Source organism: Alosa sapidissima, chromosome 17 (genome assembly GCF_018492685.1).
Source record: "Alosa sapidissima isolate fAloSap1 chromosome 17, fAloSap1.pri, whole genome shotgun sequence".
In the NCBI taxonomy this organism is placed as follows: Eukaryota; Metazoa; Chordata; class Actinopteri; order Clupeiformes; family Clupeidae; genus Alosa; species Alosa sapidissima.
Genome location: NC_055973.1, coordinates 32,642,453 through 32,661,220, shown reverse-complemented (window position 1 = coordinate 32,661,220; position 18,768 = coordinate 32,642,453). Strand labels below are relative to the sequence as shown.

Here is an 18,768-nt window from a genome sequence, read left to right as displayed (position 1 = left end):
GAAAGATTGGTGAGATCATCATCAACCACGTGAGGCGCTCTTCCTCGCTGGGGGAGAAATATACACAAACATGGCGACAAAGCGAACGCTTAGGATGCTGTCCCCCGTTCGAATTACATTGCAGCTTTTATTATTTTATCTTACAGGCTTGTTTTCTTCCACGCTGCACCTCCCTCGTAGTCAGGCGTTTATGTTACCGCAGGATCGTGGCTTTTCCTTGGTGACTGTGGGTGAAGATTACATTCAAGCAGCGGGCGCGGAGGGTCAAACACAAGACGTGCGTCTCGAGAGGGAAGCCAGAGGAGCCTCTCCAGTGCAAAGGCATCGATACCGCCGTGCTGCTGAATCACCCGTGCCGAAGGTGTACGGAAGGGTAAAGCCTTTTCTCCGTGTTTCTTCTGGACTTGGGCAGGGGGCATCTGTAAATATGACGGAATTACGTTTTGTCTGTAAATAGCCTACATTTACCACCTCACCTGAATTTAATGTTACACAAGGGATTTGCAGGGTATCCAGTGCAGTCATGAAGTTACCATAACGATTGTCTGATTTTCTCCCACGCCCCTGTGATCAGTAGATTCAGTAATATGACGTTACCGGAGCTATGTTAGCTATCTCCCTCTCCGATCAGTCCGTATTAAAAGCTGTGGTTAGGTAAAGGTGGTGTAGGCTATACTCATAGCAGCACAATCGGTTTTTTTTCTGCAGTGCTTAGCCAATAGAATAAGTTTGACATTGTTTCTCCCAGACTGCGTGGATGGGTTGCCATCGATTTCAGAAACTGATAGTCTAGCAGCAGCTATGCTTGTGTTTGATTTGTGGTTGTTTACCTTTTCATGATGCGCTATCACGATAGTGATTGTCAGGAGACCAGAGTTAAACAGACACAGTAACGAATTTTGCCAAGTGCTGATCAGCAGCCGTCTCGTTTCATAACGCATCATGCCCATCACAATTTATTTCCACTGGTCACTAACATTCGTATATTTTATGTCGTTTACGCAAGCCTGCTACGAGCTAGCAATGCTTTCATCATGAGTGGGCTATCACTCACTCGTATGGTTAATTCCTAGGTCTGGATTCTGCAACCAGATAATAATCTCTTGAGTGGGCCTACATTCTGCCGCTGTCACAACAATTTTGCCACGCCGATAGTATCACATCGTAAACATCACACAACAAATAAACCAAATGAAATAATAAAAAAAAGTCTTTGGCATTTACATACTATAGGAACTTAAGATAGAAGCGGTGTTTTTTTTTTTTTGTAATTCAGGAGGCTGAGTGATCATGACGGCAATGAGCTAACGTTATTCATTCCTTTTGTGGTCTTGGCGACCCCCGTGTCCCCCGCGACGCTTTGTGAGTTGGGGGTGCTGCAATGTTGTTGGCTATTTTTCTCATATAAAGTGGCTTCTAGGTCAATTATCATTCACTGGCTAACTTTACAACCGGTTATGGTGTTTGATTCCCTTGTGTGATTAAGCAGTCTAAGTCATTTCCTCGAGTAACTAGAGTTCGTTCAAATTTGTTTTTATTTCAGAAATGTGGTGCTAGATGAGGAAACGTCAAATAGCAGTTTCAGAGAAACATTGTAGAAAGTGAAATTCCGCCTCTTAGAGACCATTACAAAACAGACAGTTTTCATTGAAAAATCTCATTGATGTTGAAAAAAAGCAAGGCCATGTATGCATGTCAATGAAAGCTGTGTATTGAGGAAGACTGTTTAAAGGGCTGATTTAATCTGTAATAATAAGGCTAACCTAATTTGGACCAATACTCAGTGCTTCTGGCAGTTGTGTAGAGAAAATAACTGCACAGCAATAGTCAGCACTGAATAAGTTGCCCCCAACTTTACAGAAATATAATTTTTTGAACCTCGTTGATTGATTGTGGTTAAAAAAAAAAAAAATAACAATTAAGTTCTTCCAAAATATTGTCAGTCATTGGTGGATCGTGGGGACAGTAAGCAGTTCTATTTGAGTATCTATTTGATGACACCAAATGTTTTCACTGCACAACTGAGAGTGTTTGTTGAATGGACCATATGCTGAAGGCTCAGCATCACAGCTGAGGCCAAACCGTGAGGAGCGTTGTTCATCACCACAGGTGAGGCTCACTGCCTCGGGAGAATAATGGGCAAGTCTGAAACCTTAGAGAGAGAGAGAGAGAGAGAGAGAGAGAGAGAGAGAGAGAGAATTGGCAAACACATGTCTCAAGAGCTGGCAGATTGTGTTCAACTGCTTAGCGGCTCGGCCTCACTTCCTGTGGCCATTCTGTTGCATTGCAGGCCAAGGGGGATCAAACAACAGCGTTCTTGTAGTAGCTGGAGTGGACGAGTGGCGTTCCAAGTTGTGTCTAAATCAGTCATGTTCAGGGGTGGGGGTGGGGACAGGCCAGAGCCAGTCCAGTCCATCGACTGGCAACCAGATGGGCCATTTCACACAGCGCTTACAGCAGGGTCCCGAATGCCCAGCTGGCCAAGGCTATAAATTATAATGACGCATACTGACCATATTTCTTCTGCGCAGCACCGTTCACACATATCGTGATGAGAGAGGTAGAGAGAGCGTGACTGTAAACAAGTGAAAACAAACCACACGCTTATCTTCACTGCATTGGAAGCCAGGCTTGCACACAGAGCCTGGCTTAATGGCCCAATGCAAATAGTTACAACATGCCCTAACAAGCCTGACCATACTGCATCCTTGCTGAACGTTTTCATCAGTCATTTGCGTTTTAGAAGTCGGTCAACACTCCTCTCAGTTGTATGGATGAGGTGTGGTTAGCCCGTAAACAAATATAGGAGCTGAATTCTGTCTTCATATAATTTGTCTTTATAACACATCATTCTATGAGGCATACTCTGGGAGACAATTGAATGTGGTGTAGGTTAAGAAAAAAATATATGTGTTGTGTAAATAGTGTTATTGAGAAAATATGTGTTGTGTAAATAGTGTTATTGAGAACTGTAAAATATATGTGTTGTGTAAGTGTTATTGAGAACTGTAAAATATATGTGTTGTGTAAGTGTTATTGAGAACTGGGTTGGTTTTGCATTGGCTGGTTTTTACCATTTTGCATTGCTACATTTCAGTTATAAATAATCAAATCTCTAAAATTAAGCATTTCCGTCAACATAAATATTTGTTGACTGTTCCATTTGTCTATTTTCCATAGTTGCCTATTTAAAAATAAATAATAAATAAAATATACATGAAAGTTAAAATAATGTAATGTAAAAAAAATGTCTACATATTCACATGTAATTTACATGTAAAATATGTTTTATGTTTAACACTAATCAAAACTTTAGGCGTTTCATGGAGTTGCCTTGTGCAGGTCAGAGTAAAAAAAACCTTTTGGCAGAAGCTGCGTGCTGCAGTTTGTACTGGCTTGTGGATTAGCAGTGCATCTTTGGAAGGACGTGTTAGAACAGGTAGACAAAGGCTGCATCATCCATTGATGATTGTGTTCAGCCTTTACACATGAAACAGATAGGCAGAAAACAAATAACACAACCAGATGTGTCAATCAATGTTCCTGAGGGAAGGCTAGTTTTTTAGCCAAGTGAGCTCTGGTGAGGGGTTGTGCCTCTGTTAGCAGTGCTAACTAACAGCTGCTGACTTTTGTGTTCCTGAACCCTGGTGGAGGAGCTGCTGAGTCCTGACTCGCTGTCCCGCTGTCCTGCGTGCTGGAGCCTTTATGAGAAACAGGAAGTAGCAATTAACTTTATGATGTCAGTCTGCTGTCCCGGCGACCGTGCTCGCGTGTGTTTACCATCCGCCTCCTTACCAGTGTGTCTGTGTTTGTGTCTCTGCAGGCGAACCTCAATGACTCCCATAACCAGATGGTTGTGCACTGGGCCGGCGAGAAGAGCAACGTCATTGTGGCCCTGGCCAGGGACAGTGTCGGTGCCATGGACCCCAAGCCAAGCTCGGTGAGCAACTCCGGACACAAAACACATGCCAACTGACACTGCAAGTTCTTAGGGCAAATGAGATTGGGAACTTGACAGTTACAAAGTCTTGGAAACCTCACTAAAATGACCGCAACAACAAGCACAAACATTGCTGCAAGAGGCCCAGCCATCAGCATGGTGTGTGAGTTATCTGGCTGTGGGATCTTGCAGCATCAGTTGACCCCTTGATTCCATTATAAATATTTAGATGTACTCCAAATTGTGCTGTTTACACAGTTATAGACACTTATAATTTTGTCAGTAGGATGACAGAGAAACTTTGGGGCATTCACTTTTGGCGTTGAGGTTTTTGTGTGTGCCTTTAGACCCTTGCAACAATAACAACAACAACAATGCTTGAACGTTCTATTTGGTTCCCAATCTACTTCCTCTGCATTAAGATAACATATGGAATGTTAAAACGGAAGCCTCGTGATGCCAACTATGATGCTGATAATGGAACTCTCTTGAAAGGGTCTATATGCATACTCTACAAGCCTCATGTGTAATATTCACTGCATTGACTAGACTGTATTTCTGAGAAAATGCAAACTGTTGTGACTCATTATGTAGCCCTGGTCCCTGGCCAGGCTTACGTTTCCAGGTTAAGCCTTGTTTAAAGGAAACTAGCTCATTTGTCATCCACCCCAGAGTTAGATAAAGGGTTACATATCCTTTCTCTGGGTGTGCTGTGCAATAACCCAGTCTGACACCGTTAGCCTAGCTTAGCATAATACACTGGAAGTGGGTTAGACTGGTTAGCCTGCAGCTAAAAGGGAGCTATAGGCTAATTGGTCTAACCCTCTTCCAGATAACAGAAGTATCAGTAGGCTATAATGGAATACAATTCAATGGTGTGTGGGGTGGGGCCCCTCTCAAATAGCAGTGTCAAGGTGCAGGGCAGCAGAAGGTGTATGCAAAGATCCGCTTTAACCCTCTCTGGTGTATGTCATAGATAGATAGATAGATACTTACCTTATTGATCCCCAGGTCTTGGTAGCATACATACATGCATACATTCACTAACAGCAGAAAAAGTAATTAAAAGTGTATAATATAAAAAACACAACTAAGCAATAAGGACAGTAGAAGATAAAGAATATACAAAATAAACTAAAATACAAATTATACTAAATAAAACTTAATCTAAATCAATTCTAAAAACAGTATCCACATAGTGGGTGATTAATCAATCAAGAGGCGCTTGCAATGACTGAGGCAGGGACTGAGCCTGGGATTCTCTGTGCATAGTAAGGTAAGGTAAGGTGCTTTGTGTGAATGAGTGTCATGGTGATAGTGCAAATGAGCAAGTCCAACAGTGCAACAGTGCAAGAATAAAATCTATATATATATATATATATAACTATATTAAGAAAAGGTGTAAGTGTGGCCACGGTTCAGCTGTGGCATGGAGGGAGGGGTTATGCATATGTGCTAATATAGCACGCAAACAGTGAGGCAGAAAGACAGTGGTAAAAAGTGGCTAGTGGACAGACAGTATCCAAACATGGAGGGGGTGAAGAGGCAGACAGACTATGCAGAGAAGTCTTTCTCTCCTCTTCCCTTAAGTGAAGCATTGAACAGTTCAGTGGCACTGGGGACAAATGGCCCTGGGCCATGTTATGTGCAAGGAGGCCCACAAGGACAGTCAGTGCACATGGACTGCAAGAGTATATCTGTCACAGTTCAGTATTCACTACATTTGTCGTCTCACATCTTTTGCTGACCCTCACCTCTAACTGGCCTCTATGGCTAATGTCTAATCTCCTCCACTCTAACCATATGGACCTGCAATAATAAAGGAGTTAATCATTTGGTCATGAACTGTTTATGTATGTTGTATTTTTGTAGTGTTTGATAATAATGCTGCCTTTGTTCTTGGCTTCATTATGTATGATTCAATTAAGTTGCTGTGTTTTGCTATTTTGCTGAGAGTTGTTTAGACTGTATATAATTCTTAATATGCCTTTGGTTTGATCTAAGGCCCTTAATACAATGTTAAAGTTGGGTGTCAAAGTTTGAGTTTGAGTTTATTCACAATACCACTTCAAACATTACAGTAAACCAGTATGGGTACAAAGACAGACGGGTAGAGTGAATGGGTCCTCCAAAGAAGCTAGAAAAGCTTATAGGTGGGGGCCCATGGTTCATGAAAGGGTAGTGGTACAAACAATGATATTCACAGTAACCATCTGAGACCAGATGGTGACAACATAACATACATACTTAACATTACATACACAAAACATCACATACAACATTACATACACATACAATCATACACATACATCCCAGTAGTCCATGAGGAAAACAGTTTTATATTAGATATAGGTTAGTAAGAGATTGTTTTTTAGTTGTCTTTTGAAGTTGGAGATAGAGGGCAACACCTTGAGGCCATCATCAATCCTGTTCCAAATCTGTGGCCCCCTACAGGCAACACTCATACTGGCGCGCACGTGTCGACGACATTTACCTGTAATGAGTGGTTTAGTTCTTGTTTGGTATGTGTGCTGGGGGCTGGAGATGGGAATAAGACTACACAACCTAGGGTTGAGCCTGTTGACAATTTGAAACATAAGACAGGCATTATGATAAACATTCAGCTCAGCCAGTTTTAGTAACTCAAAGCGGTGAAATAGAGGGGGGGTGGAGGAATTTATCTCTGACCAGGACAGGGCCCGTATGACTTTTTTTTGCAAGGATACAAGTCTTTTAAGATGGCTGGTGAAGGTGTTGCACCATATCACATTACAATAGTTAAGGTGAGGTTCAAATAGAGTTTTGTACAATGTGAGAAGGGCAGACAGGGGAAGGAAATGTCTGATCTAGTAGAACAAGCCAACATACTTGGACAGTTTGTTTACTAGATGGTCTATATGACATTTGAAGTTGAGAGAATCGTCAATGTAGACCCCCAGGAATTTAGTGGTATACACTCTTTTTATTTCCTGGCCATTGATTTTAAACAGGCAGTGATCAATGTTTTTAAATTTTTTGTTCGATTTGAATAAAATGAAATTTGAGCTAACTGTTTAGACTGTTTGACTGTTTAGACTATACAGAAATATGGTTCTATTGTTATTTTATTTTTATTTTTTAAAGAAACAACTCAACCAATTTCAATGGAAGGGAAATTCATCAGAAGTGAGAAATTTGCAGGTTTCTTCACCTTCCATAGATAACGGTGGTTATAGTGTTCTTGAATCTCTGATCTGGTGTTGCCATGTTGAGATCAGCAAAGCACCCCATTTAATGCATTTCATGTGTCAAAAAAAAGAACCCATTCAGAATTCGGACTTGGTTTCCTCTGTACGTTGTAGGTATACGTGTCGTATGACTATGGGACGAGTTTCATGGCCATCTCTGAGAGGTTCCAGCTGACTGGGGCCAAGGAGCAGAGCAAGCAGGTCATCTCCCAGTTCTATCACAGCCCCGCTGATAACAAAAGGGTAAGTGTTTCCAAAGACGTCATGAAGGGGGAGTGGGGGGGGGTGCGCTAATGTTGCCCTCAGATGAGGTCTTTGGCTCAGAAAGCTTGGAGCTAGCAAATACAGGTGTGAAGGTTCGCGCCACGTTGAAAGTAGCGCTCTGCAGAAACGCCTGCTCTATTGTCTGCAGTCTGCATTAAAGACCTGGTGTTTTTACAAGAGCCTTTGCTGTTTGCACACCTCTACGAGGAAATTCCCCTGAAAACTTGTGCAATCTGCAGAGTAAATGCAGCAGCAGCCTTACCAAAGCCCAAGAGCTTGGATGCATTGCAAGGTGCAGTTAATGATTAAGAACTCCACTGCCACATTCCATGTTAGTTATTCAAAAATGAATTTCAATCTTTTGTTGCCTTTTTTCTTCTTAGTACCTGTTTGCGGACACCACCAATAGTTACCTGTGGAGCACATTCGACTTCTGCAAAACCATCCAAGGATTCTCCACCCCCTTCAAGCCCACTGACCTGATACTACATAGCTCCAGGCCTAGCTTGGTCCTAGGCTATGACAGCTCCCATCCAAATAAACAGGTACTTTGGGTTGAACAGGAACCAGCAGATGCTAATCTTGCACAGTGTGCTTTTTCCTTCCTGTTTTTGAAGGCCCCACTCTGGTGTTCTGTGTCGACAAAAAAATAGTTGTCCACTGAATTATCCTCTGTCCTATTTCCCATCCTCTCTTTTCCCGTCAGCTCTGGAAGTCAGATGACTTTGGCGAAACATGGGTGTTGATTCAAGAGCATGTGAAATCTTATTTCTGGTAAGATGTTGTGAAAGTATGTTTTATTTTGTGTGTGTGTGTGCGTGCGTGCGCATGTGTGTGTGTGTGTGTGTGTGTGTGTGTGTGTGTGTGTGTGTGTGTGTGTGTGTGTGTGTGCGCGCGCGTGTGTGTGTGTGTAAGAGAGAGAGAGAGTGCAAGAGTGTGCACATGTGTGTGTTTGTGAGTGAGTCAGTGTGTTTCTGTGTGTGCGTATGTAAAAGTTGTTTGTGGTGTCATGGTGATGGGGAAGTGCTGCCTCTGTGGTCACCTCTCACCAGAGCCTCTTTCATTTGTGGTGTGTTTGTGTGCATGTGTGTTTGTCGTTCGGTGTGTGTTTGTGGTCGTTGTCTGAGTGCTCACAGCCTCCCTGCTGTTTCTTTATGGCCCATCCGGTGATAAAGATGTGTGAAGCTGAGGTTATTTTGGTGCTCCTCCTCATGTGGAGGCTGTTCCAGTTCTCCTGTTTCTCTGAGGAACTAAACACAGCAGTGTGTTACAGTCTGCTACTGTATCTCCTAACGTGCATCAAGACCCAGAAATAGCCAGCATTGGAAGCATACGGTCTGCATAACTAGCCATACTGCATAAGTGTCTAGTATAAGTCTAGTATAAGTAACATAACATCTAAGTATAAGTATAGGTATATATACTCTTTTGATCCCGTGAGGGAAATTTGGTCTCTGCATTTATCCCAATCTGTGAATTAGTGAAACACTTAGCACACAGTGAACACACAGTGAGGTGAAGCACACACTAATCTCGACGCAGTGAGCTGCCTGCTACAGCGGCACTCTGGGATCAGTGAGGGGTTAGGTGCCTTGCTCAAGGGCACTTCAGCAGGTCGTGGTTCGAACCGGCAACCCTCCGGTTACAAGTCCGAAGGGCTAACCAGTAGGCCACGGCTGCCCTAGTAGTCTAGGGCAGTGGTTCTCAAATGGGGGTACGCGTACCCCTGGGGGTACATGAAGGCACTCCAGGGGGTATGTGAGATTTTAAAATATACAAATATTTAAAAAGTAGAATCCATGCAAAAATACTTTAAAAACAATTATTTAATAAATATTTCAGGAAAATATAAGTTCATAAAATTAATTTTATATTTCAGTAGGCTATTCAATTTCATTATTTTAAAGACCCAGGATGGTTCGACCCAACCTGTCACATGCCACCCGCCATCACCTGTCAATTACTGTCAAAACTCAAACGATGGAGTCGTGGTTGAAGCGTAGCGGTTAGGGGGTACTTGGCTGAAAAAATAATTCACATGGAGTACATCACTGAAAAAAAGTTGAGAACCACTGGTCTAGGGCATCTAGTAGTCTAATAAGAATTTTTCAGAGTGTCATAGAGTTTGTTCAGAATAACCCCCCAACTGACAAGCAGATCATGCCTAGACACTTAGGCATGCAATTTCAAACCCTTAAATCTTAAATCTGCAGCTCAGTTCCATGTTGGTGTTGGTTTTGTGTAAGAGAGGAGCATGAGTGCTCTGGGTCCATGATTCTCTTGTTTGTCAATTTGAGTCAACATGCGATTACATATCTCCACACTCGTGGGTGGCCTGTGCTCAGATGCACATTTGATGTGTGTGTGTGTATGCAATCTTTCTGGAATCTTCTGGCAGATTTGGGTTTTAGGTCCACGTGTCTTCCCTGAATATCTGCTGCGTGTGCTAAATGGAGGGAGCATTGCCGCATATCCCATTAAGGATCCACAAAATCATTAGTCCAGTTGTGGAGAACAATTTGCATCACACAACACCAAGTTGTATGAAATAGCACCAACAGAAACCTGGAACTGATTTGTTGTCGATTTGAGATGGAAGGCTTTGAAATAGCATGCTGCCGCACGTGGCTGCAACTGGGTGTGGACTCCTCTCCGCAGGTGAGGCGTTCATCTGGGCAAACTCTGAGCTGTATTCAAATTTGCAAACTGTTTTATGTTTGCCTTGAGTTCTCCCTAAACGTTTGCGAACACTCACGATCAGTTTGAGGAAGTAGTTCTCCCCGAACATACAGTGAAGCTGGACGTGAGCTGGACGAAGTGTTACTGTTACAATGTAATGTTTTCTCTGAATAGTTAATTGTTCAAATTTAACTATTCAGAGAAAACATATTCGCCATGAATGTTCCCTACTTTTGGCCGAATTTGAACGCACCTCTGAGGATGAGATAAATATTCCTGTTCGCCCCCTACTCTGTGGTAAATTTCCACCAGTGCGCCTACCTTTATTAAAAAACAAAAGTCATTATTAAGAGCTCATCCTATTATACGAGGGCTTTGCTAGTGAGTAGAGCCGTCATAGCCCTGGCATGTTGGAGTGGAATCTGACACATTTGTCTCCACTTTGCTGGTTTGGAAGATCGTATAAATGGTCGCTGTGGAGGAAGCGTGAGCGGCTCGGAGTGGAAAATTGAAGAGGAAAGTGTGTCTCCACGGGCTGCTCCCAAACGCTGGAGGCTGTAGCAGTCTGTGTTAGCAGCTCCGCTGCTGATGAATAAATGATTGTCTCTGGCTCACTTCTTTAGCGCAAGTGTGGTGTAATGGTAGTTGTGGAGAGAGCCCTGTTTAACAGGGCGCTTATGCCAAATGATCCACTTTAAGCGCTCTCTCGGATCTTTCTAGATCTTTCTTAAATTGTGCAGTAGTCTAGTTTAGTCTGCTGTGTAGTCTGTTGTCACATGGGTGATAAATCAACAGGGGCCTTCCTATAAGTTGCGGTGTCCGTTTGGAAAGACGGATATTTGAGGCTTGGCGTGTAAATATTTGAATAGCGAGATATGCTGATATGCTGTAGTTCATGGCTGTTCCTGTGGAAATGTTTTGTTTGGGATGTCGTCGCTCCTTACACGGTCCATTTCTCGCCTCCCCAGGGGTGTGGAGCCCCACGACAGCCCCAAAACGGTGTTCGTCCAGCGGCACGAGCCTCAAGGGGTCTCCAGTGTCCTGAGCAGCACTGACTTCTTCCAGAGCGAGGAGAACCGCCGCGTCATCCTGGAGCGGGTCGACAACTTCCAGCTCCGCGACAAATACATGTTCGCCACCACCACCAGGGTAGGGGTCCCCACCGGAGGAGGAAGGTCCACCTGAGAGACCAGTGGTCACCATCTCACTCAATGCTCATTCAGAACTCTTGACACACACTTACACACAACTTACACTTATACGCAACTTACACACATGTGTATACCACCAGAGAGAGAGAGAGAGAGAGAGAGAGAATATGTGTGTGTTGGGGAGGGGGTGTTATGTTCACCTGTAAGAACAGATCAGTGCTCATCAGAACTCTCCTTGCACATTTCCACAAGCAGGCTAAACAAATAGCTGTGATCATCCGAGAATGAAATTCCGTTGTTGACTCAGCGTACACACACACACACACACACACATCTGCAATGCAGTGTTTCAGCACGCCACTTTTTTCAGCACCTCTCTCACTTACATCACTGTCATTACATTACCAAGCCCTTTTGAAAGCATTTCATGGATACTGGAAGAGTGTTTCAAATTTGTTAGTTCAGTATCAGGTTTATTGTCATATGCATTAAGAATACAATGAAATACTCTACCTTACTTAAATAGACATAAAAGATATATTCTCATATACGTATACATACATATCCTCACAAGAATTAAAACTCTAGCACACAATCACAACATTAGTAAAGACATGTCCTCACAAGAATTAACACTCTAGCACACAATCATGTAAAGACATGTCTTCACGACAATCAACACTCTAGCACACAATCACAACATTAGTAAAGACATGTCCTCACAACAATCAACACTCTAGCACACGATCACAACATTAGTAAAGACATGTCCTCACAAGAATCAACACTCTAGCACACAATCACAACATTAGTAAAGACATGTCCTCACAAGAATCAACACTCTAGCACACAATCACAACATTAGTAAAGACATGTCCTCACAAGAATCAACACTCTAGCACACAATCACAACATTAGTAAAGACATGTCCTCACAACAATCAACACTCTAGCACACAATCACAACATTAGTAAAGACATGTCCTCACAACAATCAACATTCTGGTACACGATCACATGTGTACGGTATAATAAACTCAGTAAATACAGTAGAATGTGCAGAAGTGTTGTAGAACACAGAAGGAGTGTAGAATTAAGATGAGATGAGAGGAGAGTGAGATTATGGGATGGGATGTTGCCTGATGCCATAGTGGACCCAAAAGACCCATAGAGGTGTGTGTGTGTGTGTGTGTGTGTGTGTGTGTGTGTGTTGACATTTGGATTCACAGACTCTTATAGGAAGCCATCAGCCTGCCACGGTCCAGCTGTGGGTATCCTATAACCGCCAGCCAATGAAGTCAGCTCAGTTTCAGACCCGTCATCCAATCACAGTGAGTCCCCCCCCCTCCCCCCATAATGCACTGGTACAAGTACAGTATAATTAATGCTTAAGAGCTAACACGTGCGAGTGCTGATACAAGTTCAGTATAATTAATGCCTAAGAGCTAACGAGTGCTGCTGCTTTCTTGTTCAGGAGTACTACATCGCAGATGCGTCCGAGGACCAGGTGTTTGTCTGCGTGAACCACAACAACAACATCACGCACCTGTACATCTCGGACACGCAGGGCCTGCGCTTCTCCCTGTCCCTGGAGAACGTGCTGTACTACAGCCCCCAGGGGTCCGGCAGCAACACGCTCATCAGGTAGAGCGTCCGCTAGACCACTGCTGCGCTCCGCTGCTCTGCTGATGAAGTGTTTACACGGCCTCTAAGTCATCATGGGTGTTGTGTTACACTGCCATCCATTGATTGATGTGTGTTTAGCTGTTGTTTATCCGCAGGAGTGTTCGTTCTGGTGTGTTGTTTATACATCTTTGTGGTAACATTTGGGATCCAATTACATCATCTCCTAATGAATCATTATCCTGCTATGATCCAGGATTTAAAATACCCTTGAAAAGTCTAAACATTAGATCTACAGCAATAATAAAATTCTTCAGGCGCTAGTAGAGAAAATATGACTTGGTGCTCCCAATACTTTAGTGCAGCTCATCTGTGTCCTCTTTTGGTATTTATTTATGCTTTCTGGGCCCATTCAGTAGCTCCAGCCAAGACGGTACAGTCTGTCGATGCTTCACTACAGCTGTGACTCAACACACAGGTGCTAGAGGGGAATAGACAGCATGCTGTTCCCTGACATACACTCTTCACAGCAGTTAAACATATGGACGTGCGTGTGTGTGTGTGCGTGTGTATGTGCCTGTGTGTGCGTGTGCGTATGTGTGTGTGTATAGATACTTTGCCAACGAGCCCTTTGCGGATCTCCACCGTGTGGAGGGCTTGCGGGGGGTCTTCATCGCCACGCTGATCAACGGCTCGGTGAGCGAGGACAACATGCGCTCCGTCATCACCTTCGACAAGGGGGGCACCTGGGAGCTGCTGCAGCCGCCCACCTCCGACAGCCTGGGCGGCGTGCTGGACTGCCAGGTACGGTCACCCAACACTGACGATTCTGCCCAGAATAAGGCGTCAAACTGTTAAGCTATGCGCTTTTCCTCATAAATACTTCATTTGGTTGTTAAGCTATGCGCTTTTCCTCATAAATACTTCATTTGGTTGTTTGTGTATGAGTGGGTTATTTGTTTTGGTTGTGTTTGGGTGTGTCTGTGAAAAATGTGCCTGTGTGTGTGTGCCTGTGTGCGCGTGTGTGTGTGTGCCTGTGTGCGTGTGTGTGCGCGTGTGTGCGCGTGTGTGCGCGTGTGTGTGCGTGCGTGTGCGTGCGTGCGTGCGTGTGTGTGTGCGCGCGTGTTTGCGCGTGTGTTTGCGCGTGTGTGTGCGCGTGCGTGTGTGTGTCCTGCAGATGTCCAGAGGCTGCTCCCTTCACCTGGCACAGCGCTGGAGTCAGCTGCTCAACATTCAGCTGCGCAGGATGCCCATCCTCTCCAAAGACTCCGCTCCCGGACTCATCATGGCCACAGGTGTGTGTGTGTGTGTGTTTACACATGCGGGTGTGTGCACATCTTGGAAATGAGGTTTGTGTGTGTGTGTGTTTGTTTTGCACATGCAGGTGTGTGCGCATCTTGGAAATGAGGTTTGTGTGTGTGTCTGTGTAAGTGTGTGTGTGTGTGTGTGTGTCTGTGTGTGTCTGTGTGCATCTGGGAAAGGATGCTCCTCTGTGTGCATGTGTGTGTTTGTGTGTGTGCATTTGGGTAAGGATGCTCCTCTGTGTGCATGTGTGTGTTTGTGTGTGTGCATTTGGGTAAGGATGCTCCTTCCAGCTGTCAGTGCCACTCGCTCCCCCAGTTCAGTAACAATCTCTAAAGACATTCTGTTCTCAGAAGAAGACGGCTCCTGATCAGGATGATGAGAACACATTCGTCCTCTGAAAGCTTCAACTTTTTCCTCTCTCTCTCTCTCTCTCTCTCTTTCTTTCTCTCTCTCTCTCTTGTGTTTGGGCTGTCCTACTTTGATTCCAAATTGTGCAGGCATGCCAGGCATTTTCAATTTGCCTGCTGTACTCACTTGGCAATAGAGGGCAGCTCTGTCTGCTAGCACTTTGCGCTCAATTTTGCTGTTAGTGTGGCACTTTGAACCAAATTATAGAGGCACATTTTACTGTGAGTTAATTGTATATATTTTATTGTATATATTTTATTTTACTTCTTAGGAATGTATATACACGTGCACTGTACTGGTAATAACACATTAAGTAAATATAACAATACTCAATAGTAACACTACAGCTAAGGGTCGTCTTGAGACTTTACTGCTTCAGGCCTATAACAATTCAGTGTCTGTTGTTCTGTACATTAATCCCCACGGTTGGATAGTGAAACATGTCCCCTACTGAATGTTCTGGACCATAAAAAAGGTGGCTTCCATTCAACTATTTTTGGTTGAGGCTGTTGACACTATTCAGATAGAGCTTTTTAATTTACGTACTGTATGTGCCTTCTCTGGGAGTTCTCTCAGACGTGAAGAATATGAGGAATTTTCTGACATGAAACAGGGGAAAATGTGTTGCCTATTAAATTGTGGTGGTTGGAACTGAGGAGCTCAACCCCTCCTTTTGGATGCCGTTGGCCATCTGAGTTTGACTAGGGCTCAGAGATCATCATATGATACAGAATGCGTTGCCTGGATTTAGCATTTGGCAGACGCATGTGTTGCTATGGCAGAAATGGAACGTGGAAAGATTTGAGGAGTGGCTTTTAGAACCGAAGCTGGAAAACCTTCAGTTTCAATCAAACGTGTCAGAAGTGTTCAAGATTGCCTTCCCTCTCCTCCCTCTCCTCCCAACCTTTTGAATTATTTCATGAGTGCATTGGAGTGGAACCATGTTCAGATGGTAGAAGCACATTAACACATTTCACGCCATGAGAATGAATGTAGCCCCTGGAAGTGACCTGACTGTGTAAATATGTCATGGAACATGCCAGAAAGTGTATGTTATGGCGGAGAGCTCAAACCCTGCCCATTGTGTCCATCCCCTTAGGCTCCGTGGGGAGGAATCTGGCCAACAAGCCCAACGTTTACGTGTCCAGCAGTGCGGGGGCGAGGTGGAGGGAGGTAAGAACGCCACGCGTTAATCTGTCAGCGCTGCATGTGCAGCTAACGTTTGTTGGGTGCTGGTTCAACAACCAACGTTTGTTGGGTGCTGGTTCAACAGCTAATGTTTGTTGGGTGTTGGTTCAACAGTTTCACTGCTCTTCTGTCAGTGTGGATTTGCTTTACGAGACTGCTGGAAATTCTACTTAAATTTTTAACATCCAGTGAAGTAGTTCCTTTGTTGAGTACATTGTGTGCCAAGAGAACGGCAGATCTCTGTGCGTTTGCCCAGCAGAGCGTTGATGCATGTGTGGTATAGACCCTTTCAACTGCACAAACAGACACATGCGTTCATAGGGCATTTCCGGTGACACAGAACACAACACTGAGCCAACGGTCAATTGGGGACAAACAAAAATAGAAAACAAACAAGTTCTGAAGTTGACATTTGTAGTATGATTCATTTTCATTTCAATAAGTCTCAGTTGGTTTTTCAGCCGGAAATCCTCTAGGAATAGATTGTAAGGGCCTATAATATGTGTGGAATAGATTGTAAGGGCCTATAATATGTGTGGAATAGGTTGTAAGGGCCTATAATATGTGTGGAATAGATTGTAAGGGCCTATAATATGTGTGTAAGGGCCTATAATATGTGTGGAATAGGTTGTAAGGGCCTATAATATGTGTGGAATAGGTTGTAAGGGCCTATAATATGTCTTTTGTGCCCTTTGCTATATTTTGCTGCATGGTTGGTTGTTGCAGGCTCTGGCTGGACCTCACTTCTACACGTGGGGTGATCATGGAGGAATACTGATGGCCATCACACAAGGAGGAGCCACCACAAACCTCAAGTGAGTCCGGTTGCACTAGCCAGTCACCCTTCATGCATGATGGGATATCTGCTGGTTGTGTTGCCCACAGAATTGAATTCCATTTGTGGTGGTAGGTTTCCAGAATTAACAATTTTTAACAAATTAGCGCAGCGCGGTTAGGATGCTAACCAGACTTGTGGGCCGCCACAAATAAGTCAATGTATGGGAAACACTCTTCTGGTAGTGTAAAGCAAGCTGGAGACCCGGTCACGGAGAGGAAGTTCATTCAAGATGGAGATTCATTCAAGTGTGCACAGGGCAGAGGCAGCTCACTAGAGCAAAGATGCTTGATTGCTAGCTCCGCTTTAACCCTCTCTGACTAGAGCACAAGGCTCTCTGGTATGGACCCTTTCAACAATAAAAACAACAACAATGCTTGAACATTCTATTTGGGCCCCAATCTACTTCCTCTGCATTAAGATAACATATGGAATGTTAAAACGGAAGTCTTGTGGGGCCAACTATGATGCTGATAATGGAACTCTCCTGAAAGGGTCCATACTGTACCACTTGTCTAACTAGACACAGAAGGACTCGGACCTTTAAAACACTTAGAGAGGGCAGAGAAGCCCAGCACACACTGGCTTTAGATCAGTGGTCTTTTATTAAACGATAACATTTCCGCCTTCATCAAACCGTCATTAGATAAGCTTGACTGTGACTTAAACTTCGATAACTGATCATAACAAAGTATTGCAATCAATTGTGACTACAGGAAGGCATTTTTCACTACACATACTCTATACACTGAATCAGCTGATTTCTAACATAATCACCTGCTGGCGCTGGCGTCATAGGAGGGACACCCAATCAGTAGTGACAAGATGATGACATGAGGATTGGAACAGACACCATTATCCATACTTGAGAACAGAAAGTTCACATCAGTGATAGTGATAAAAAGCCATAGTGAACAAAAGGAATGCTAGTTCAGGATAGCTTATCTAATTGACCTACATCTAATGATAAACATAAGTCAACATGAATTACACATTTGGATTACATTTGGATATTACACAGAACTTGCAGCTTGGTGATTATACTGAACTAAAGCACCTTGGCTCAAAATATAAAAAATAAATGACCTTAGGTTGCTGTGTTCTTTATGTTGAATCATGTAATTGTTTGTCCTGGCATTATAATTAGGTCATCTCATAAATCCTCATAACTCATTTCTGATTTCTTTGTGTGTTTGTTTGTTTGTTTGTTAGGTTCAGCACCAACGAGGGTGAAACGTGGACGGACTTCCAATTCTCCAAGCGGGAGGTGTATGTGTACCAGCTGCTGACGGAGCCAGGCGAGAAGAGCACCATCTTCACCATCTTCGGTTCCTACGCCGACCAGAAGCACAGCTGGCTCATCCTGCAGCTCAACGCCAGCGATGTGCTCGGTGAGACCGCAGCTGAAGCTCATTTAGGACTAATCCCACACACACAGGAGAGATGTTCATTCCTAGTGGTATAGGTAGGAGGTTTAGGACTAGGAGTGCCATAGGTAGGAGGTTTAGGACTAGGAGTGCTATAGGTGAGGGGTTTAGGACTAGGAGTGCCATAGGTAGGAGGTTTAGGACTAGGAGTGCTATAGGTGGGGGGTTTAAGACTAGGAGTGCTATAGGTAGGAGGTTTAGGACTAGGAGTGCTATAGGTGGGAGGTTTAGGACTAGGAGTGCTATAGGTGGGGGGTTTAGGACTAGGAGTATGTAAAGGAGATAAGGGAGTTCAGTGATGTGCTCGGTTAGAGAGCAGCTGAGAACTCGCAAAGGAGACTTTCATCAGCAGACATGGTTGATATTTAGAATGCCCACTCATAGTGTATAGTGCTCTACATACTACTACATTGTGCGTAGTGCACTACACACACAGCACTCATATTGCATAGTGCACTACACACACAGCACTCATATTGCATAGTGCACACATAGTACTCATAGTGCGTAGCGATAGTGCACATAGTACTCATAATGTGTAGTGCACTACACACTACTGCATAGTGCACTACACAGCACTCATATTGCATACTACATAGTGCTCATAGTGTGTATTCCTCTACATACTACTACATAGTGCACTACACAGCACTCATATTGCATACTACATAGTACTCATAGTGTGTATTCCTCTACATACTATTGCATAGTGCATTACATAG

At 43.8% G+C, this 18,768-nt stretch overlaps 1 protein-coding gene across 1 annotated transcript in view; it reads left to right on the top strand.

Moving 5' to 3' along the window:
• The first annotated feature begins 53 nt into the window (after window positions 1-53).
• Window positions 54-18,768, top strand: part of sorl1 (sortilin-related receptor, L(DLR class) A repeats containing) — a 58,628-nt gene continuing 39,913 nt past the window's right edge. Inside the window, exons 1-13 of the mRNA XM_042067378.1 lie at window positions 54-373; window positions 3,824-3,940; window positions 7,282-7,410; window positions 7,815-7,976; window positions 8,138-8,205; window positions 11,079-11,259; window positions 12,490-12,591; window positions 12,735-12,904; window positions 13,495-13,687; window positions 14,061-14,178; window positions 15,696-15,769; window positions 16,511-16,599; window positions 17,832-18,010. Of these exons, the coding sequence (XP_041923312.1) occupies window positions 71-373; window positions 3,824-3,940; window positions 7,282-7,410; window positions 7,815-7,976; window positions 8,138-8,205; window positions 11,079-11,259; window positions 12,490-12,591; window positions 12,735-12,904; window positions 13,495-13,687; window positions 14,061-14,178; window positions 15,696-15,769; window positions 16,511-16,599; window positions 17,832-18,010 (1,885 nt within the window). The 5' untranslated portion in view covers window positions 54-70. The remainder of the gene's footprint in view (window positions 374-3,823; window positions 3,941-7,281; window positions 7,411-7,814; window positions 7,977-8,137; window positions 8,206-11,078; window positions 11,260-12,489; window positions 12,592-12,734; window positions 12,905-13,494; window positions 13,688-14,060; window positions 14,179-15,695; window positions 15,770-16,510; window positions 16,600-17,831; window positions 18,011-18,768) is intronic.